Source organism: Zootoca vivipara, chromosome 2 (assembly GCF_963506605.1).
Source record: "Zootoca vivipara chromosome 2, rZooViv1.1, whole genome shotgun sequence".
In the NCBI taxonomy this organism is placed as follows: domain Eukaryota; kingdom Metazoa; phylum Chordata; class Lepidosauria; order Squamata; family Lacertidae; genus Zootoca; species Zootoca vivipara.
In genome coordinates, this window is record NC_083277.1 from 73,060,530 (window position 1) to 73,084,713 (window position 24,184).

The 24,184-nt window shown below is 42.5% G+C and overlaps 1 protein-coding gene across 2 annotated transcripts in view; it reads left to right on the top strand.

Annotated features, from left to right (window-relative positions):
* STK32A (serine/threonine kinase 32A) overlaps positions 1-24,184 on the top strand; it is an 89,739-nt gene that overhangs the window by 28,909 nt on the left and 36,646 nt on the right. For both annotated transcript variants that reach the window (XM_035105322.1, XM_035105324.2), the window contains exons 5-6: positions 10,700-10,873; positions 22,183-22,220. In XM_035105322.1, coding sequence (XP_034961213.1) covers positions 10,700-10,873; positions 22,183-22,220 — 212 coding nt within the window. The remainder of the gene's footprint in view (positions 1-10,699; positions 10,874-22,182; positions 22,221-24,184) is intronic.

Genomic DNA, 24,184 nt, shown 5'->3' on the forward strand with positions numbered 1-24,184 from the left:
AAGGTCACGTAACCCTGCTGCGGGGCAGACTATGAAACCAGATTGATATCTTGGGGAAATGTCTGTAACAGTTCTTTCTCTGAGGACACTTGATGGGGGCACAGCTCATTTTCAGTAGCTCGTGTGCCATCAGCAATGAAATCAGCACACTTATAAGGCATGTTGATCCTTCCTTTTTTCTTTGATTTAGTGTGTTTTCCCCCCTTTCAGTGGCCCTGAAACAGGAAGGATGAAATAAAGTTCTGTTACCAATAGACACTAAACTCGGTTAAGAGCCACAGTAATATTTCAAGTAACGGGGACTTAGATTATTTTGCCATTTTTTTTATTTTGTTTTCAGGTGGTTTTACTGGTAGAGCATTGGTAAATAACCTCCATCAAAAATCACCCTGTTGCAGGGTGATGGTAATAAAACAGACCTCAGTTACTTTTCACCAGAGGTACCAAAGTATTAGCTGACAAAGGAAGAAGTATTTTTTTAAAAAAACAAATTATACCCTGCTCTTCTGTTTTGACCAAATACATATAAAAGGCAGTAATAAAATTTATTAAAGAATTGTAGAGTTGAAAGCAACCCCAAGGGTAATCTGGTCCAACCCGCTGCAATGCAGAAATCCCAGCTAAATAATCCCTCACAGATTCTTAAAAACTTCCACCGGAGAAGACCAACCCAAGATATTTAAAAATCCATCATGAAGTTCCTTCTGTAGACAGTGGGTTTTTCACTCTAGCCTACTCTATATCTGATTGACTAGATATGCTTTTCTAAATGCCAATCATTGTCTATGACTTCATTCATTGGCTAAAAATCAACAACACTGAAAGCAGGAGCAGGCTTGTTTCTCACAAAAGAAATAAGCCAATTTGTGCCTCAACATTTTTAAAAAATGAAAGTTGGGAGTGGGTAGTATCCCCCCACCCTGGATCTGCTAATTCACTTGTTTAAAAAGCCATCATACAACAACAAATGTGAATGGTGTCCTGTCTAATTTGGCCCTTCCTTGCCACGGGGAACAAATAACCCAAAGCAAAACTGGAAATTAATATCAGGGAATTCCAAATAAATGTATACCGATACAAAGCAGAACTGTTTCCCAGTCTGGATCAAACAAGAGATGCCCTATTAGGTGGGGATGGGGCTATTTAAACCCTTCTGCTGCCTGTGTTCCTGCCGCACAAAAAACTCTGCCTCTCCTCATCAGTTTTTCTCCTAGGGAGGATTGTGTCTGCTCCCATTGCACTTCAGATTTTCACCCTTCTTCCCTTCCTCTTTCATGAACTCTCATGTGCACACTCCCCTTAAATAATGATTTGGTATATGTTAGATTATTTTAGTGCAGCATCTAATTTTGTACTAATAATTGGTCTTTCTACACATGAAAGGTTTTACTTATCTTTGCTTACTTAACTATCTATCTGCTTGTTAGTTTCCTTAGCTTCTTTTTTACCAGCTTAACCCATGAAGGCAAGGAGAAAGTGAGAGTAATAGCTTATCACAGGGGAGTTGCTGTCTACAAGTGTTGCTTGAGTGTTTAGTGACGGATGCTTGAGAAGCAGACTGCATGATAAATGAAGGCATCTTATGGTGCTCCTTAAGGTAGGGAAATAAATAATTTCTCTGCCTCTCTGAGCCATTGGTCTAGACTATTAATAATATGCCTTTGGCAGTCAGTACCAAAAAGAAAAGAAAAAGCAAAAGCTGGGAGATTAATTTTCCCTTACCAAATAGCCTCAAATGCAAGGAGGTTAATAGTGATTTTGAGTGCATCTGCATATATCACCCTAAGTTTTTAATTCCTTCTCAAACACAACAGTTCTTGGAGAAAAGCCCAGTTCGCAGCCTGTGCAGCCTTAAGTCTGTTGGCAGGGTTATTTAGGTTTATATAGGGATTTCCAGTAGCTTAGGGTCAGGGGAGACTCTCAGGCCCAGAGGGTACATTGTTAAAACTTAGCTCAAGTTGATTATTCCGTTGTTCTGACCATAGAACGTAGTCTAACTGTGTATCCTCCAGCTGGGTCTATGTTACATGCCCTGAATGTGGATCAACTTGTAGCAGATGCTGCTAGTACTCCTGTGGAATAAGAATGGGAAGACAGTGGTAAAAGATTGGGAGATGTGCTGTCTTCACAGGAAGTATTGATGTGAATGAATGAAAACCTCACTTCACATTTTCAGGAATGGTGCAGTCCATTTTCAGTCCACATTTTCAGTCCAATGGTGCAGGGCCATGGTACATATTTCTTGTCTAATGAGCAAGATTTTCACAAGGATGGTGATTTTGGGGAGGGTGTGCTTTCAAACAAGCACATCACTTCTGAGGCATTAGAATCATGTGAGAAGTTTGTACTCTGTCAACAATGTTCTGCTCAGGCTCCAGTTTCCTACATCATTCATTAGTTGGGATCCTTTTCTCTGCGTTCAGTGCTACCCCAAGGCAATGATGCCCTCTGGCTACAAGGGTAAACACTTGAAAAAGTCTTGCTACACCATTCAGGCTCTGATTCCTGCCTTCCCAGACTCGCACACGCCTGAAGTAGGTTGTTTCATGCTGCTGCATGGTAGTAGTGCCAGCACTGTCTGTATTGCCAAACTGGCTGAAAAATAATGATTCAGCAGCACATGTGCAGAGAGCCTTTCCGCAAGCACCAAATTGATCCAGCAGAGAAGAGAGGGAGAGATAGTTCTGTTGTGCAAGGAGAAAGTGATCTGCTTAGTGCTATGTTGAATACTACCCTAGGTCTGTGATGTCACCTCTGTATTGTTAAATTTCCTTTAAGCAGCCTCCTTATACAGTCTGGGTTTTTTTAAATTAAAAAAAAAGATAATATCCTGGATCAGTTTTGAAAGAGGAATACATAAACTGGGAGATGTAAACTGCCAAGGGTGTGGCTGCCACTTTAAGAAGCACCATCAAAAGTGATTGCACTGATGATTTGTTATAACTTCACTTGCACTGCGACCTGCAGGAGCCCCGTTTATGGGATGTTATATTATTCCCTGTGTGTTCTACTCCTTGCAGGAGTGTGTGTTCAGAATAATAATTGCAGGTTTTCTCAGGATAGGTTTCCTAAGTGAAAACTTTGTATTAACAAGCATAGATTTACTGAAACTAGTGGCTGAATGGTTAACTGCAGCAGTCGGCAAATATTTAATCACAGGGGGTTTCTCTAACCAGCTACTTCTTGCAAAACAAAGGCAAAACAAAGACTCCCTATTTTGGGGGACTCAAAGTACGCCATCAAGATGGCACCGAGGCAAGTTCTCTCTGAGTCTCGCTTATGTGAGTAAGAGCATCTTTTAACAAATAGCCGATAAAGAAGTGCAGGGTAGAAATAATTACCAACCTCCTTCCCTTATCACCAACAAGACTCCGACAAGATCTTTGAAAGACACTGGGAGTTGTTTGAAGAGCTCGTAAATTCTCCTCCTCCGCAGTTCCATAGCCTCCATAGCTTCCCAGATTAACGCTGGACTCCTTAAATTTGCCTATATCATTCTGAGTCAGCTATGGTTCTAACAAGACAGTGTTATAAGGAACTGGGTATATCACCTCTATATCCTGAGGAAAGCCTTTTAAGAAAAAAGCAGACCAAAATTCCAACTTTTTTTCAATCAAAAGGGGAAGGATTAAAAAACCCAGTAGACCCCCACCCACACGAATGGTCTTTGGATCATGCTTGGAACAGGTGGGAGGAAACACCAAATGATAAAGTGGCTGAAACAGACCTGGCAACGGAGTTGCAACAAGCAGCGTTAGCAAATAAGAGCCTCGTCGCCCACTCAGATCATGAACCACCTCAGGAGCAGGGGCCTTTAAGTGGAAACCCTGATTCTGGACTAAATGTGCCCAGTTTACCTCCCTCACCGGAATGGGATAAACAGCAAGTCAACATCGGATTACAATTCACGCACAGCCACTTTTACCTTCTGTCTGGGATGTATGAAGACTTGTTTAGAAACTATTCTTCACAGATAAATAAAGACCTGAAGCTGATAAAAAACTTTCTATCAGAAAGCCTGAGCCTGCTTGCTACCTTAATTGAACTAATTAAGAGACAAGAAAGGCCTCCACCTCATGAATCAAATAATAATATATCCAATGATAATAAATGCCAGTCAGGCACTGAAGTCACGGAAATTAACTCCTCTACACCTCGACAGAAGGTGGTCAGGAAACTGTCCTTAAAGAGAAAGCGACAGGTACAAAAAAAGAAAAAGCCCAAGAATATCAAAATGGGCCGCCGCTCCGGGAAATTGTACTACCAGACCAGGAAAATGAACTTCCCAAAGCTCTTCAAATTGCTGGAGGACTCAATAACAAACAACCCTTCCACAATAACGAAGAAAACTGTCCAAAAGCCAAGCTCTTCAACAAAACACTCTCTGGCTGTGCTACAAAACAGTATAGCACCTACACTGCTACCAAGCGATGACCCTGAAAAACAAAAGGACCCCTCGACGCTTAAGCAAACAAGTTTACATAAGATGTCCGAAGGAATCCTTGCCCATTCAAATCAATCCAAAAAGGTGTGTGATAAATTAATCCAAAATGGCTGGAATTTAATTTTAAACAAGCATAAACTCGTTTTTACAATCCCACACAATAATAGAAACTTCCTAATGTACAATCACAGGGAAAGTAACTTTCGGACGAAAATTGACCTTGCTATTGGGGGCTTTATGAGATTAGACAATATTAGAAAGGTAACATTTCTCTCAAATGATAAGTTATACAGCAGGGCAGTGGTGACTTTTAAGGACTGGATGGCAGTTAAGCAAGTATTATCAAACAGAGATAAACTCCTGAAGTCTGGACTGCGGATAAATCGCCTTTTTGAAAACATTGGAGCTCCCTCACCAGTTTTAGAGAACTACAAGTCTGGCAGATCCAACTTTGGTTCTACAGAGTCTAGCAGTATGGCAAATCTTAAGTCTTCACAATCAGACACAGTTATAGCCTACACCCGGGAGGTCAAGCTCCCCAAAACTCAAATATCTACTAACAAGCCCAGCAAGGTGGAAAATCCTAAACCACCACAGCCAGACATTATAAAAAATGAAACCCGCCTCCAGGATAATCCTAAATCACCACACCCAGTCACTGTTAAAACCCATCTCCATGAGAATAAGCCCCCAAAACCCCAAACATCATTTAGCAAGGAAGGAAATGATTTTATTCTAAAGAATGGGCAATGCCTGATGGCCAATCTAGAGCAACTTCAGCAGTCTCAGGATGCACTGATCGATGAACTCTCGGCTCTAAGAAAACATATTTTCCTTCTAGCTCCTCCGGCCCCTTTGGATTATTATTACGCCAATCACAAAACAAAGCCCCTATCTAATGAGGAGTGGTTGGCATGTCAATACCTGACCCCGGAAGAAATGGGTCCCCCAACACTTCCTTCAACACCAAAATTGACAACACACCAAGTTGAACTGGTGCAGCCTAGGCCTGGAAATGGTTCAGTCTTTGTGGACAAACTTGGCACTTTAGAAACCATTCAGGCAGAAGACTGACACAGGGACCCAGTGGACGGGGGCCTTGATGGACAAACTGTGCACTTTAATTTAATCCGGGATGTGGCGGGAGGGGCTATACTTATACCTATTGGAGATGTCTGCCCATCCGATTATATATATCATCATTATATCCTTCCTATTCAAGAGACTGGGCCTAGGGCAGATCTGTTATTGAAAGGACATCACTCCTTTGGGGAGGACGCTGACACGGGGCTGGGGATCACCACTGTCGATGGGCGAGGGAGGTATGGTGGTGGGGGTAGATTTCACAGGCGAAGGGTTTTGAGATGTGGTGATGCTCGAATCCCTTCCAATCTATGCCCCATCCCGAGGGACGAGGGTAGGGTGAGCAGGGATTATCCACCTCCGCCACTGGTGTTGTGCAATGCCAGGTCCATAGGCAATAAAACCGCCACTATGCGAGACTTTTTTATCTCACTGGGGGTTGACCTGGCTTGTGTGACGGAGACCTGGGTACGTGAAGGTGAAGTAGTTGCATTACATGAAATAACACCCCCTGGGTTCTCCGTCCTCCACCAGTCACGGACTGTGGGTCGGGGGGGAGGGGTGGTGTTGTTAATCCGGGAGGATTGCTCTTTCAGGGCTCTGCCATCACCATCAATCACCGGCATTGAATGTGTTGGCCTAGTGTGGGGCACCAAGGAGGGCTTGGCTGTCTGGCTGGTGTACCGACCACCCAGCGCACCAGCAGCCACCCTGTCGGACCTGTTGGAGGTGGTGGCCGGCTGGGCCTTGGAGTTCCCTAACTTATTGGTTTTGGGGGACTTCAACATCCATGCCGATGCCACCCCCTCCTCACGGGTTCCGGACCTGGTGTCTTCCATGGCGACATTAGGGCTCTCCCAGTTTGTTTTGGGTCCCACACACCAAGCAGGCCACACGCTGGATTTGATTTTTGGTGCAGGTATAGATTATGATCATGTCCCCAATTATGGAAGTGCCATGGTCTGATCACTACGCTCTGAAAGCCAGGATTGATTTACCGCCTCTGCCCCGCTTGGGTGGTGAGCCGATTTGGGCTCGTCCGTGAAGGCTGATGGATCCTGATAGGTTCCGTCAGGCTTTACGGGACCCTGCTCCCCCTGGTGGCTCGTTAAATGAGCTGGTCGAGAACTGGAATAACCGGCTCTTGGCGGCCATTGATGAGATCGCACCTAAGCGCCCTCTGCAACCCCGCCGAAACCGGGCCCCTTGGTTCACCGAGGAACTTCGGAAAATGAAGCGGGACCTCAGACGGCTTGAGCGAGTATGGCGGCATACTCGCGACGGAGCCTCAAGAACATCTTATAGGTCGCTTATGAAAACCTACGAGATGGCGGTGAAAGCCACAAAGAAGTCTTACTTCTCAGCTTCCATCGCATCCGCTAGCTCTCACCCGGCACAACTTTTTCGAATAATCAGGTCTCTAACAACCCTTGAGGATCAGTCAAATTTAAGCACAAATTCGACCCATAGCTGTGAGGCATTTGCGAGCTTCTTTGCGGAGAAAGTCTTGACACTCCGCCGTGACCTTTCTGCCAATTTTGATACAATAGCGGAACTAGAGGCCCCTCGACTGTCTTCGAGTTTAGTATTGGACCATTTCGACCACATACTCCCCGCTGATGTAGACAGATTCCTCCAGGCTGGGAGGCCCACCACTTGCTCCCTAGACCCCTGCCCGTCCTGGCTGATTAGAGCGTGTCCAGACGAGGTACGGGGGCCCCTGGTTGAGATTATCAACTTGTCTCTCAGTTCAGGGACTTTCCCAGAGGAGTTGAAGGAAGCAGTGGTGCATCCGCTCTTAAAGAAAGCATCGTCAAATCCGCTAGATCTATCCAATTATCGCCCTGTTTCAAATCTTCCATACTTGGGTAAGATAATTGAAAGAGCGGTTGCCGAACAGCTCGGTAGGTTTCTGGATGAAACATCGGCTTTAGATCCATTCCAGTCCGGCTTTCGTCCCGGCCACGGGACCGAGACAGCACTGGTCGCCCTAACAGATGACCTCCGTAAACAGCTGGATCAAGGCGGGTCGGGGCTGCTGATTCTTCTAGATCTGTCAGCCGCCTTCGACATGGTCGATTATGAGCTTTTAGACCACCGCCTTGCCGACGTGGGGATTCAGGGTACAGTCCAACAATGGCTGCGTTCCTTTATCTCAGGTCGGGGACAGAGGGTGGCGCTAGGGAGGGGGTTGTCACCGCGGCATTCCTTGGTGTGTGGAGTCCCGCAAGGTGCAATCCTTTCCCCAATGCTTTTTAATATCTTCATGCGCCCCCTTGCCCAGATTGTCCGGAGTTTTGGGCTGGGTTGTCATCAATATGCTGATGACACCCAGATTTATCTGTTGATGGATGGCCGTCCTGCCTCGGCCCCGGACACATTGACCAAGTGCCTGGAAGCTGTTGCTGGATGGCTACGTGGGAGTCGGCTGAAACTAAATCCTTCGAAGACAGAGGTCCTCTGGCTGGGTCGGGATGACATGGGGCGGGGGGGCCAACTTCCATCTTTCGCTGGGGCCCAATTAGTGTCAGCCCCTTCTGTTAAGAGCTTGGGGGTAACCTTGGATGCCTCCCTTTCCATGGAGGCACAGGTTGCAACCACAGCCAAGGTGGCATTTTTCCATCTCCGCCGCATTAAGCAGTTGGTCCCCTATCTCTCTCAACCTGATCTAGCCACAGTGATCCATGCGATGGTCACCTCTAGGCTTGATTATTGTAACTCGCTCTACGCGGGGCTGCCCTTGAAACTGACCCAGAAACTCCAGCGGGTGCAGAATGCCGCGGCGAGGCTCCTTACGGGGTCCCGGCTGCGGGATCATATTCATCCAGTGCTTTACCAACTACATAATACAACCACCAGGAAAACACAAAGACATGCAAAGAAGAGTAATTATTCCCCCCTCCCCTTACCATCATATTCACTATGGAAAGTCCTCTACATGCAGGCTGCACAGTTCTGTCAGCCCTGCAGATATGTATGACAGCAGCATGGGCTGAAATTCCCCTGTCTGGGCCAACGTCTGGAGATGGGAACATCTGAAGCTTCAACATTAAAGCCATATAAACCTGTCATTCCATGAGAAATTCTGAAGGCTGGCTCTTTCTTTGTGTGATAGTGGTGGAATCAAAAGGACAACCTGATTGAGAAGCTATTCATTGTGTTTATGCATTGACTGTATTTCTAATGCCAGTTTGGTGATCCCCAGCTGCCTTTCAGTCCTGCATATAGAAAAAAGAATTGTTTTAGAGCTGTTTTCTTTCTTTCTTTCTTTCTTTCTTTCTTTCTTTCTTTCTTTCTTTCTTTCTTTCTTTCTTTCTTTTTTTAAACGCAGACTACCTGCACCTCTAGCATGATGGAGAAACCTGTAGAGAACATTGCAACCAAGTAACAGCTCAATTGATCACTAGATTGATTTCTTTCACCCCTCTCTGTTGAGTAGGATTTTTAAGTCACTCTGGAAATCTCATTTGACTGAAGCTTGGAGAGCTGTAAAACAGCAACACTCCTTGTTGTATGTGTTAAAATAGCTGCTTGAATGATTGACATAGATTTCACATGAAAAGGAAACCTAATCAGTAGCTGTGTCCATGCATTGCAGCTCAGCATACAGTACCTGGTAGTAAGGAAATTTCTTTAGCATCCGTTCCCAAATCACAATGGTAAGGGGTGATGGCAAAACTTTTATGAAGAAAATCATCACAGCTATTTGCAAATGCATTTTCAAAATATAGACGTGCAATTTCCTAAACTTCTATGGGTTATTCTTGCCCAATCTAAAAGAAGCTGCCTCATACTAGATGGCTGCTTGTCCATCTAGTTCAGTCTTATGTACACTGACTGGCAACAGTCCTCCAGGATTTCAGAGGAGCCTTTCCCCAGCCCTATCTGGATATTGAACCTGGGACCTTCTGTATGCACACTATAACCCCTAGCACTCAGCTATGGGCCTTCTCCAAAAGAGTAGATATGGGAACAAGATCTTTAGGTGAGGCTGGGCACTCTTGCTTTTTGCGAAGGAGTTGTCTTTAGTGTTCCTGCATCTTCCAGACTGTCAAAGACATGCATGCTTGTGTCTTCTGTGCTGCTTGCTTATGTTCATGCATCTTTCTTTGTCCATTGACTTAGAGATGATGTGATTTTACCTTGTATTTAATTATGCTGGCACCTCAGGGAATCTTTGGGCACAAAAGCAGCTAATTTTCCTCTCTGTATTCAAGAGCATTGACTGCTCCAAGTCTAAAACGTATTGATTTCTTGAGCCCACATTTAACTCGCTGTTATTTAAACGAAGTCAAGCAGAAAGGTCTTGTGAGGGAAATTTCGAAGGCAATATGAAAATGTTGGGGGTGGAGGCTTAACTTGTGCCGGGGCTCAGCACTGCCATTTATTTGCAGTGCCAGGACATAACTTTAGAATGTATCAACTAGGAATAGATGGAGGTACCCTTGAGCAGGTGTCAAGTGCATTTCCTTTGTAACCACTGGGAGCCTCCACACATTAGGGATTAAGGGAGGGAGGCATTCAGAACTAGAGAGGGATGTTTCTAGATAGCCTTGAGCCCTTGTAACGAGAGGTTAGAATTCTAGCTAGAAGGCATTGAATAAAGGGCTTGGGGGTGCCTTCTCTTTTTGTTTGCTACCAGTTTTGTGTGTCTCTGCTTCTTTCCTTGTTTTCCACTTCTTGTCCACCACAGTTGCTGTTTTCATTTTCCTACTTTTGTTTGCATTTCATGTGCCCTTGAATAAGCCTTATTATTTTTCTGTGAGAAGAATGTGCACACAATTCTGCTATGTCTACAGAGTTGGACTCCTTCCCACAGACAGACAGATAGACAGACAGACACACACACACACACACACACACACACACACACAGTAGAGAAAAGGGAGGGGGGTTCCATGTCTAGAAGAATTATGGAAATGAAACTTTGGCCACATGTCTTATTAACAGTGCAACAAACCCAGAATAGCTCAAACCTTAAGATATTTTGTTGTGCAAGCATGACACTACTAACCCCAGTTCTTGACTTAGAGTTTGCTGTGTTTTGTTTTGCTTTGCATTGACAAAGAGGAAGTCTGACTCCAGGCAGAGTCATAGATCTCATAATACATGCTTTGGCTACTGTGCACTAATCAAGCTATGTGTCATTTGTGTGCTGGCATCTTGTTCCAGGTATTCATTCCAGGATGAGGAAGACATGTTTATGGTGGTTGATCTGCTTCTTGGAGGAGATTTGCGTTACCACCTGCAGCAAAATGTCCGCTTCCAAGAGAGCACCGTGAAGCTGTTCATCTGTGAACTAGCATTGGCACTGGACTATCTCCAGAGCAGGAACATCATCCACAGGTGAGCTACGCACTATAGAGATAGATTGAAACTGTTACCAGTCAAACCATCATGAGACACCATTAATCCTGGCAGGTATCTATAGTCAGTGCTTTTTCCCTAGAAAAAAAGGTGCTGGTACTCACCATGAAGTTGTTACAGTAAATGCCACACTTTCTAACCCAAAAAGAGATGCTGGTACTGTATACCCTTGAGTACCCCCTGAAAAAGCACTGTCTGTAGTGCCAGTGAATGACAGCATTTTCTGTATGCTTACCTTCGTGGGTTGACAGACACTTGGAATATCAGGATGAAAGCACGTGTGGTTATTTCAGTTACCAATGGGTATTAGTATTATATTCCACCCTGAAATAATGAACAAAACAAATAATGGCTTTGTTCCTCCTGTAGAAATAAAGGGATACCTCCAGGTGTTTGGGGAATTCCCTAAATAAATAATTTAATTTAACATTTATGAATGCTTAAATATATGTTGGAAGGAATAATAACATAAATATCTAGCTTGTACTTGTTTTAGAAAAGTTATACAGAAGGCTTCTGATGCACTGAGTGAGATATACATATAAAATGTAATATAATATATATATAATATAACATATTTTATACAAAACACGCACACACATTTGTTTCAGTCCACTAACTCAGCCACGTGGCTGCTACAGTCGAACCTTGGTTCTCGAAAACCTCTGTTATCATAACGTTTCGGCTTCTGAACACCTAAAACCCAGAAGTAAATGCTCCAGTTTTCGAATGTTTTTTTGGAACCTGAACATCCAACATGGCTTCCACTTGAGTGCAAGAAGCTCTTGCAACCCATCAGAAGCTGCACCTCGGTTGTCAAACGTTTCGGAAGTCGAACAGTCTTCCGGAACGGATTACATTTGACAACCGAGGTTTGACTGTTCTTCGGTATAAATGGCTAGGAGTTGATGATGTGGCATTAAAGATTCAGGAACTGATCTCACAGAATAATAGAATTATTGGAAAGGACCCCAGGATTCCAATGCAGGAATCTCAGCCTCACTGTTTACAATCCCAACCCACTCAAAACCAATGAGCCTGTTACTAAGAATAAAACTTCATGCATCTGATGAGGTGAACTATAGTCCACAAAAACTTATGTAATAAAAATAAATATATATTTTATTCAGATGAACCATCCATATAGCAAATCCATAGAAGGTTAGTTGGGACTGGACATTTGCCCACAGACTGTTTTAATCAATAACAATAGTTTCAAAAAATTAATTTTGATAACATACTTTATTTTGAGTGTTGTGAATTTTGAATGAGCATTTCTTATGAGCTGGTGGTGACAGCCATCACTATCTACTATCCAATCCACACACTTATAATGAACTTTGACTCCCCCCTGCCCTTGAAAGAGGAAACAGCCTTTCTATGCTGTGACTTGCATCTGTCATCATTTCACTATGTAACTGAGGGGAGAAGTTTAACTATTCAAGAATGATGTCCAAAACCTTTGCTGATTGGGCATAGCTAGTTGCGTGGTTCTCTGGTTTGTGACCAGTATTGATAGTGCATTCCTTTGAGAGTCATTAATATATACAAGGTTGCAGTGTGTTATCCCAAGGACAAGTTCAATAGAAACTCTTTAAAGGTTTGAAGTCCAGAGAGGGGGATGCATCTGACAGAATTCTGTCTTGAGTAAATACTATAGGATTCAGCTCGTAAGTGGATAATTGCATACCATCAAAACGTTATTGGTTTCCACTTCATCTGTTTTTATGCAGAGTGTATGCCATAATGTTGTAGAGCTTGGGAAATTAAAAGAAATGCAGGGAGATTGCAGTTTAAGAAGTTATACAAGTGATAAAGTTTGAAGAATAGAAATACAGGTATACTAAGTATATGTATTATTAACTATCTATGAAATTACTCAAGCAAAACTTCAGGCTCTAGAAACAAATGTAATGCCTGCTGTAATCACATATGCTATGAGAAAAATGGGTTGCAAACTTTTGACCCATAAAACTGTGGTTTTTTTAGATTAAAAATACATAAATTGTATTTTAGATATGTGAATATGATGAATTGGATTATATTTATTTGGTGTTTTTTTAAAAAAAACAACAACCCAGTAATACTAGGTGTCTCCTTATTAATAAATAACCTGACTTACATTGAAATCTAAATTTTAATATAAATATGTTCAAGCCCTCACTTCTAACATCTCTCTTTGAAGCAGAAGCTTCACAGTCCACAGATTAAATGTCTCTCAGCTACATCAGATTGGAGTAATTCCCAGTTGATGCAAACATGTCTTTAAAAATGCAACCAGAGGTGTTATATGTGTACTTAGGAGTAGATGATCATGCAAGATGAGGCTCTCTTCCTGGATAGATGCAATTCCTTGGAATGGCATAGAAAGAGTTGTATGAATGATCCATTTGGTGAGAGTGTTTGGCCTTGCTTTCTCAAGTAGGCTGAGAATTTGAAAGCTTATATGCATTTGGTAAGAGACTTTCAGGTGTTGCCTTTCAAACCTAAATAATATTTATTCAATAGGCATCATACTTCACTGGGAAGAATAGTGATACTGAAGGTCATTATCCAATATTTCTAACTATAAAATAGTCAGTGGAGCTGACTTAGACTACTCCTTTTGGCATGCTTCATTATCAAACTTCTTCCATACCTCTGGACAGGATTGGAGTTGTTTTCCTATGGCTCTTTTTGTTTTTCAGGATATTTATGGTTTACTTTCTGAAAATGTACAAGTTACAGATAGGTAGCCGTGTTGGTCTGATGTAGTCAAAACAAAATAAAAAAATCCTTCCAGTAGCACCTTAGAGACCAACTAAGTTTGCAAAGGTATGAGCTTTCGTTTGCATGCACACTTCTTCAGATTTCGTGCATGCACACGAAAGCTCATACCTATGACAAACTTAGTTGGTCTCTAAGGTGCTACTGGAAGGATTTTTTAAAAAATTTTTTTAAATGTACACTTCAACTTCCTTTGTAATATGTTTAAACGCCTGCACTTGGACAAACTCAAATGCCTATTTCATGCTTGCGTAACCAAAGGAGACTTCAAGACAAAACAGTGTGGTAATGAAGGTATAAGGTTCACTTTTTCTGCTCTGCACCTGTTCACACAGCCACCAAATAATGAATGAGGATGAATTACACTAGGAGACGCAGAGGGAATAAGGCTGTTTTGTATTGGCTTTGAAAAAGCCTGGAAACTGTATTGGGCAAACACCCAAGGATGGATGGTGTTATAGAAATCAATTAATAATAATGGGCACCATGAAGATGTAGCTTGGAAGGATCCCAATCCAGCTTGTTTTTGCATTACTCTTCTTAGCAGGAGGGTTACTAGTAACATGATTTGCTGGTCTTAAAGCACACATTGATGAACAAGGCTTCTGGGTGAGCCCCACATCCCTGACCATTCTGGATTTTCAACCTTTTTAAGAGATGAATTGCAAACTCTTCTGAGGAGGCAGTTACCATGGATGTAACGTAGGCCTCACTTGATAAGCTGGCTGTTGGTGGTTAGGGTGACCACATGTTGAAAAAGTTATCAGATAATAAAAGTAAGGAGATAAAAAGTTGGTGCCAGTTGTATGTTACCTCTTTTCATAATGAGTTACTGAACCATTTGAGCACAGGACCAATGCCACATAAGCCCAACGTCTATCAAGATAACGTTACTGGGAGTGAGATGTAAAGCTGCTGGTTACTTTGCTAGTATGTTACTCCTCTTACATGATTATCTTTGCAAAGGCAGTTGGGGCATCATCGTGAGATAACGGCAACAAAAGACTCAGGTGAAACCTTCTCTTTTAAAAGAAGGGGAGAGGGAAAGGAGGGGAGTAGTCAAAGGGTGTGTATCTATATGGAGTGTGGAACAGACTGGGCAGAGGGTTGACTCTGTAAGGAGAAGGGGAAGCAAACACCTACATTACCTACGACTGATGATCTTCAGTGCCTTGCAATTACCACCTACCTTCTCGATGCATGCATATTTAGAAAATGGTTAAGGGGGGGGGAAGTTACAGTTCCTTATTATTAGCAGCTGATAACTTAAAATAGACATATATATTTAACTTTATTACATGTGCTTAATTGACTCAGCTGTATGAAAAATAACCTGACATATTGCTCTGCTCCAATCTTTCTCTGCCATTGTCCCTATATCCAGAATTTAGATTTCTTCAAATCGATGGTAATCATAACCTGGCATCTCTATACAGAAGCACTTTAAGTTAACAATAAGCAAAGCCCTATGTTTTTCCCAGACTCAGAGATTATTTGCAAATATGCTGCACAGTGGAGTATGTCATTTTTCCTTTTTCTGTAAATGCTAGTTAGGAACAGATCAGTTTAACAACTAAAGTATAGGTTGGAAGGAAAGAACTCATGAACTAAAATACAGCTGCATTCTCATTGAATTAAATTACAAAAAATGTATGTGGGATTTCTTTGTAAGAACTTTTTGCCATAAATTGCAGCGATAAGAGTCCTATTCATCCTAGATTAGATAAGGTTGATCTCTGCCCTTGGTATTTATTATTTATGCTCCATACTGTAGACACACAGGTGTGCTGCTTTCAGCAACACTTTAAGCTTTTACTTTTCAAAAATAAGAACAGGATAATGGTAAAATAGCAAGCAAGTCAGCATTCAGGTTCTCAAGAACTTCAGCCTGGATCAAGATAAAAAGGGAGTGGGGAAGCTGGAGAGCAATGCTATCAGTGGCTACTAGTCATGATGCCCAAGTACCTTTTAATAATTTAAAAAAAGAGAATAATATTGACAAATTTTGAAAAGGGCATGGATAAGCTGTATTAGTCATGAAGGCTACATGCTACCTACAGGATCAGAGACAGCATGCCTCTCAATGCCTTTCACTGGGAAACAATAGCAGTAGAGGGATATTGCCCTCATCCCCTGCTTGTGGACTTCACATAAGAGGCATCTGACTGGCCAGTGTGAGATATACAACGCTGGACTATATAGGCCTTTGGTCTGATCCAGCAGGCCTGATACTGTAGCCCAGGGATATACTTTGTAAAATAAAGTGTTTATTAAGTGCTATGGAGACATTAGGACTAGATGGTTGGACAGTGTTCTTGAAGCTAAGAACATGAGTTTGACCAAACTGCGGGAGACAGTGGAAGACAGGAGTGCCTGGCGTGCTATGGTCCATGGGGCCACGAAGAGTCGGACACGACTAAACAACAACAACAACAACAATGAAGACATTATTGGGCTAGATTTCCGAGCAGAGTACGTTTTCGAGCACAGTTCAAAGTGTTGGTGCTGACCTTTAAAGCCCTAAATGGCCTCGGTCCAGTATACCTGAAGGAGCGTCTCCACCATCGTTCTGCCCGGACACTGAGGTCCAGCGCCGAGGGCCTTCTGGCGGTTCCCTCGTTGCGAGAAGCCAAGTTGCAGGGAACCAGGCAGAGGGCCTTCTCAGTAGTGGCGCCCACCCTGTGGAATGCCCTCCCATCAGATGTCAAAGAGAAAAACAGCTACCAGATTTTTAGAAGACATCTGAAGGCAGCCCTGTTTAGGGAGGCTTTTAATGTTTAATAGATTATTTTATTTCATTTTTCTGTCGGAAGCCGCCCAGAGTGGCTGGGGAAACCCAGCCAGATGGGTGGGGTATAAATAAATAAATAAATAAATAAATAAATAAATAATAAGATCAGTTACAACCACAAAGTGATTGTAAGAACAATGAAAAATAGTTTCATTTAAAAAACAATTCCACATATACAAACAATCAAAAATACTTCTACAGATGAAAATGGTTAAAAATAGTTCAAATACAGATGGAAACTGGGATAGAAATCTTCAGTTAAAAATAATAGATATCCATGTGCACAGAATACCTCCGAAGAGCATAGGTCAAATTGTGTTGACTTTCTTTTAAGGATGTCTCCCGCTCTCCTGCTCTGTGGCACCAGTGGGCTTGTTCCCCTATGGTGTGGGGCTACTCCCCCCCCTATACTTCATGCCTTTTTGACATGGACTTGCACTATTAGCATTTGTGCTCAGTACATATGTTTATTCAAAAGATACCTGCTCCATTGTAACTTGCATCCTATTGCGTGATATCTTAAGGCAGTTTTCTCTGTCTCTGGATGATGGCTGTTTGAATCTGTACAGACAGATAGAATAGTCTCCCCTGCATAGCTTGGAAAAGTGAACAGCAGGATATAATTTCAAAGAGGTAGAAAAACATCAGTATCTGGCCTCCTATGGTTGTTCTCCATTTTCATATTAACAGCTGAAATGCTTTGTAGAATCGCCAGCCCATCTCCCAATAGGCCTTATTCCCAAGATGCAATTTGGGTGTAAGTTAAAAGTTTCCTGTCTTAATTCCACAGTGCTATATCCTACAGTATATCTGGGTGATTATACTGAACATTCTGATTTTTTTCCTTTTGTACTAAGTTGCTGTTTATCAATAGTCTTGAATTTATGTGAATTTTCCCAGATTCTTTCCCCCCAAAGTAATTTATTTCATTTGAGACAGTTGCTGATGACGAATGGGTTGGGTAATAACTTATTTGTTCCCCTTGAATCCTGGTTTATGATAATAAAAAAAAGGAACTTGTTTCAATTACTCCTCAGGATGTAGCTATTAAGATATTATAACCTCTTCTCCCCCACTCCCAAACAATTCTGTAAACAGTGTGTCAACGTGTTGGGAACATTTAGCGACTGAAGCGGTTACTTTGGCCAGAAACATGAATTCTAGTGTACAGTGTAATCCCATTAGTTTCAATCAGCTGTCTTTTTGGAGTGGAGATCGTAGCCTTTAGATCAGGGGTCCCCAGACTACGGCCCGGGGGCCGGATGCGGCCCAATTGGCCTGCCAATCCGGCCCGCGACGACCGCCACCCGCTCTTACGGTGCGCAGCGCGGCAGCGCTCTTCCGGGTCAGGAAAAAAGCGCCGAAAATCCGTTGTGCGCATGCGTATGGGCCTCTCCCGACCCAGAAAAGGTCATTTCTGGTGCACTTCCGGGTCGGGGGAGGCCCACACGCATGCGCACAACGGATTTTCGGCGCTTTTTCCACCCTGGAAGCGCGCCGCTGCGCCAGTAAGCGCACGGGCGCGCACTCCCCCGCCCGCCGGCCCGCACAGGCGCGCGGTCCCCCATCCTCCGGCCCGCCGCGCGATCGGCGCGGTGGGAACCGGCCCAAACGCCGGTAAGTCTGGGGACCCCTGCTTTAGATGTCTGGCTTAAATGGAAATGCAAGAGGTAACAGGACAAAACCTTGAGACAGTGTGGAAAACAGCTTATATACATGAGATAAATGTAACATGATGAAACAGTTTTGGCCACCTGGAAGGTTTTGCTAGTCTTATAATTAGCTATTCCCATGCGGGGTGACATTAAATTGATAAAGCAGCACCTTACCTGTAGAATGCAACATCTGTACTTAGAACCCTCAAGAGATGTGCAGACAAGTGTTTACTTTGTAGGAACAAAGCTCTGTGGAGACAGCAGCAGTGAGTCAGACCCGTGTTTTTGATATATCAGCCATCAGGTGAAGTGGCAAGAAGATGACTAAACAACCTAGACCTGCCTAATAGAGTCTGACTTGCCATGGCCACAACAATTGCCATCACATGGGTACAGAAAGCATCAAACCTCCCCTTTTGTCAGTGAAGATGTTTGCATGTGTTTTCCATGCTCTCTGTACTGGGTATTAGATTACAAGGCGCTTGACTAATTCCCATGGCAGGTGCTTGGGAAGCAATGTAATTAGCCCATTAAGATCAGGTAATTTCTTGTAAAGTCAATCAAGTGCATAGAGCAGACGTATCAGTTGCCACTTTGCCTCCAGTTCCCCCCTCCCTAGTTTTGGGATATTAGTCTCCCCACCCCCTCCATCATAGAGCAGCTACATTTCATTGAATAGATACTGAAATTCATCAGAAATCCCATGTTTTCTTGGCTATTATATTTTGGTTTGGAGTGCATTTCTTTACCTTAAAAAAACCCTAGATAAACAAAAAGCATATGTTATAACAACTGGAATATATTTCAGTGCAAGAGCTAAATTATATTTTTAAAAATCATGCTATTACTAGCTCTTGGTAGAAAAGAGGTTGCTAAACAACCCATTGGGGAAGTTCATCCTTTAAACATTGTTAAGAATTGGATGGTTGGAACAGAGTACGCAGTAATAATGGGGAAATTAAAAGAACCATGGAAGAAGGAGAAGGGAAGTAAACAAATATACTATTTTATTGGTGGATATTTTATTGTTTAAAATGTATAACTGAAAATTTTAATAAAAATGAAAAAGAAAGAATTGGAATGAAAGATTTAACATTTTTTTTACATAAACTTTAGATATGTAGTAAAACATAATAAACTGAACTGACTAGATTAAGTTTCTTAGTATATCTATGCATTCTGAAACAGAAAAGAATTTAGACTGCATTTCCTGGGTTGTTATTTTACTGTTAACATATTAAAATTTGCACTTAACTCTGCTGGGAATTTTTTTGAAAGTTTCCCTAAGGTTACAAATGTGATTCTCTTAACTGTGCTTTGATTTTTACCTTTTGAGAACTCAGCAACGTTTATTTTGTTTTTCTTAAAACAATTTTTTTTGGGCTGTGTACCACTGAGGAGATTGTGCTATACCCCAGAGATGGCTCTGTTTCAAGCCTAAATTGATTTCTGGGGAAATTTGTTTGTACCTAAAGGCTTCATACTCCTATGATAGCAATTGTGATTGTGCTAAATTTTATTAACATTTAACTTTTCAATTAGAAACAAAAACCCCACTCAGACTGTATGATTGATTATTTCTGTGGAACATAAGATGATAAGAAGAGCCTGCTGGACCAGGCCAATAACCTGTCTAGTCCAGCAATCTGATTTCACAGTGACCAGCCAGATGCCTGTAGGAAACCCACAAGCAGGATTCAAGCACAGGACTACTCTCCCCTTCTGTGGGTTTCCAGCAACTGATATTCAGAAGCATTGTTGCCTGCAGCTGTGGCGCCAGAGCCTAGCAATTGTGGCCTGATAGCCCTCTCCTCTAGGGTTGCCAGACTCAATAGTGGACAGGACTTCTGTGCCTTTAATTGCCCCGCTCTCTTTTGAGTCTGGAAACCTAAAAGAGAAACCAGCAGACCCTTTGCTTGGAAATTAAACAAAGGGTCTGCTGGCTTCTCTTTAAGGTTTCCAGACCCAAAAGAGAGCAGGGAAATTAAAGGCACAGAAGCCCTGTCCACTATTGAGTCTGGCAACCCTATTCTCCTCCTTGAAAATGATGTCTGTATGTCTGTGTCCCCAGCATCATTAGCAGGTGGGATCAGCTTCACCAGGTGGTATTGGGGGGGGGTCCTATGGGGGGCGTCATTGGGAATCTCAATCCATCTCATTAGCAGCAACACTGCCTTGGCACCCTTAGGACCTGAGCTCCTCTGGGTGACATATACAAGGTGGCCATTTCACCTTCGCCTTCCACCTTCATGAGTATTACAAGCTAGATACACTCTCTTTTAAAAAAGAGTTACTTCTTGCCAGCGGTGAGATGGGCAATGACAACCCACATAGGATCATATTTCTCCCTAAGGATAAGGAACTTATCATGGTGAGTACCAACATTCGCATTTAAAAGAAGATGTAGAAGTCACTTCCAGAATGTACATTATGTTGCCATGGAGGTGGCCTAGACAGAAGTATGTCAATCAATAAGTTCAAAAAGAACACTGAAATTTTTTTGCCATTACAGTCTTCCTGCACTTGCACCTTACATGATAGAAGCTTTTTGTCCATTGTTGTAAAAGTACTTTCAATGGACTAAGCATGTCCTAAATGTCTTGCCAAGGGTACTTTGCTTTTGGGGAAAAGAGCAAAGTATTTGCATTAAGGAAAGCAGCTGAAAAGTCAAAGCCAATAGAAGTTGTGTTTCCCGCTGTGTTTGTTCCAAGCGAAAAATCAGTGAAATTGGGTTCTATATCCAGATGGAGCTCTCTGTCTGCCTATCTGGGTCATACTTCTAAAACACTGAAAGAAAAAGGATATTTAAAAAATGCAAAATTGAAAAGGAAAAGGTGCTCTAGTGTTTACAGTAATCTATAATATATAGAGTGTCTTGGAGTTTATACTCGGGATTACATTAGCTTTCCCAGAAGACAATCAGGATGTTCAAGGGAAATGCCAAACCTTAGGTTTGGACTGTAACGTTGGGGGAGAAGGAGTGTGTTGTGATTATTATGCATGAATTTCATTTGGGATGGTAATACCCAGTTCCTGTTGCCTTTTTTTTTTTTGATAGTCTTCAGATTGGAAGACTCTGTAGAGCAGATTTTGAGGGTGTGTAAGGAGAGGAAGGAGAAGTCCTGTTCCATTAGGGGAACTGCATGGGTACATTGGATTCAACCAATAATGTTCAATAATGTTACACCAACATATTCTATTTTAATACTTTGCAAATCTTATTAGCCATGGGAGGAATTCATTGTTGCGCTGAGGTAAATGTTCTTTTAGTGCAAGCATTTCAGTTCAACAGAACATTCCCTTCTTTCCTCCCCCTGCACACTGTTCTGTAGGTTCTTCCAACTCCCCCAGTGCTATATTTGAGAGACATGGGAGAAGCCATGTTTCACTAGCAGAAATCCTTGTGCATGCTTCTGCTAACAGGACTAATAAATCAATGGCCTCATATGTTTACCGGGCTCTTTGGCATTTCAACCACAAAGCAGCCGAGACAACTGCAAGCAGTTCCATTGGTGGTGGGGGTGGGGAATCCAAACATGGTTGGTAGTATAATATCTTTATAAGGACTATTTTAAAAAGTAGTGCAATCACTTTCAACTGTTGCAGAACTCTTCATCAGGCTTCACACAAAGAAATAAGGGGAAAGGAAGGAGAAGGGGGAAATAATGTTGCTCGGTAGAGGGCATGACCAGAAGCACTTTCTGCAATGCATTACAGCTGTTGAGGACGTTGATGGGCAATTAAAAAGTTATTTGTAGACAAATTAAGTTGATTGTGCCCAGAGTGAAAGATCAGAAGTTGTCCCTGTATTATTAAATGGAACATATGGGCTCCAGACAGTTTTTGTTCCTTTTACAGAATTTTAACTGCAGGTATGATTACAATCAGTGGGTGGCATGTAACAGAAGGACTTGAGGATCATTCTATAGATTGCTAAGAGTGATTTGGGTGTCCTTCAATTTTTACGAGGAATGTGATCATGCTGCAGTAAATTTCCCCCTCAGATGTAATACTAACTACTACTGGAAACTTCTCTCTTTCTTTCTTTCTCTCTCTCTCTCCATCTTTTATTTTAGGGACATAAAGCCTGATAACATCTTGCTGGATGAACAGGGTAAGAGCCAATTGTTTCTTACTATAATAGTATCCTCACACATGCAAACCTGTAGCAAAATACTGTCTCCTAGGTGAGCAGTGCAGGCTTTAGGAAGCCACCATGTCACTTGGAGATGGAAAACAGGCTGAGGCAAATAATAATAATAATCTTACCTTAGCTCTGTGCTTCTGTTGAATTAAGGCAAGAATGACAGATAACTCTACAGCAAGCCAGGTTAACTATAAATTTTCTTCATCTGCATCTTGTGACCCAGCTTTTAACTAGAATGATGGCCTCATTCAGAGGTTCCTCTTGCATGCTATACCATTCTTCTGTCATGTGCCAGGAGAGGAGTTTGAAAACATCCACTTTTAGTTTTGAATGAACCACAGTTCACCATTATGTCTGAACATGGGGAAACTCTCACAAAGGTTAGTTCAAACTTGCCAGGATCAATTGCTGACTTCAGGATCTGGTTTGTTATTCATAGTAGGAATCAATCACAGTTTCTCTGAGTGAGAAACTATGATTTATTCAAAACCAAAAGCGGAACCTTTTTATTTCCGTTTTTCCCTTGTGCATGATGGATTCAAGCAGGGGCCAAAGCTCAGTGGTTGAATATATGCTTTGCATTCTAAAGGTCTGGGATACAATTCCTCATATCCCCAACTAAATGGACCATGTAGCAGGTGATGGGAAAGGCCTGTATTTGAGGTTTTAGAGCGCTGCAGCCAGTCAGAGTAAGCAATACTAACTAGATGGACAAATAATTTGACCCATTGTGTCACCTTCCTGTCTTTCTAGGGAAGGGGAACAGGGACTCAGTGAACATGAAGCTCACTATGGCATGGAGTCATACATTTATTTACTTATTGACAGCATTGATATGCTGCCCCATGCATAACCAAGTTTCTCTGGCTTAGCGCTTTGTCTGAACCAGACTGATAAATTTATCACGAACAACAATCATGTTTTCCTCCGTAGAATAAGGTTTTAATTTTGGATGCTTTTGAAGGAGACCTGCTGTGGCTCAGTGTTTCAGACGCACCGCAGTGCAACATAGCTGTGCAATCAGAGATAACGGGAAATGTGTTTGGAGAGGACTATAGGTGCGTTTGGGATGCTGAGCTGCAGAGCATTTCCTCCTTGCTTGCTCTCCTCCCCCCCCCCCCACAGGAATGTGCAAAAGTTTTATGCAGCCTGTTTGAAGGCAAGTTTCCTTTTTAAACACTCCCACCCTATGCAGGTTCACTGCAGTTTCGTTCCAGTAGGCATGAGATCACTGGGTCATGGATGCATTTTTCACATGAAAACCATTTATGCCAGGGATGAGGCACCTGGAATCCTTCAAAGGTTGTCAATTCAAACTCATATCCACCATAGACATCACGGCCAATGGCCAGGGATGATGGCAGTTGGAGCCCAGCAACATCCATGCTTTAGGTGCTTCTGAAGAGGTTCCTCAAGAGCACTTTCCCTGTCATGCTGCTCTCACACCATTTAAAAACACAGTAAATTCCCTGCTTTGCCTCCACAAGGTGTGGATATTGTGTGAGCTATTCTCTGCTGTTTCCCAGAATAGTCCACTCCGTGGTAGACTGAGGCACTCTGAGAAGGCGTGGAATGGGCAATGTTCTGATAACTTTACATTAAGAAACAATTCAAGAGGAGGAACTTGCACTTCCATTGATGTTAATATGTGTCTAAATGCTATAATTTTTGGAGCATGGGCAGATATTACAGCCATAGGCTTGGGCTCAAGGAAGACAGTTGAAAAGAACTGCTTCAGAGGCTTTTCAATTTTTGATGCATTTGGGACAGCATCAGAATTCTATTTGGAATTGTCTTTTCTCTACGTGCCCTTGAAATCCATGCCCTTCTGACTATTTCCTCTTTGCAATTTCTCTGTGTGTTTCTCCAACCATGGCAGGAGAGTTGTGTGGTTCCACTCAAGCGTGCAAAGAGCCTCTTACCTATAGTTC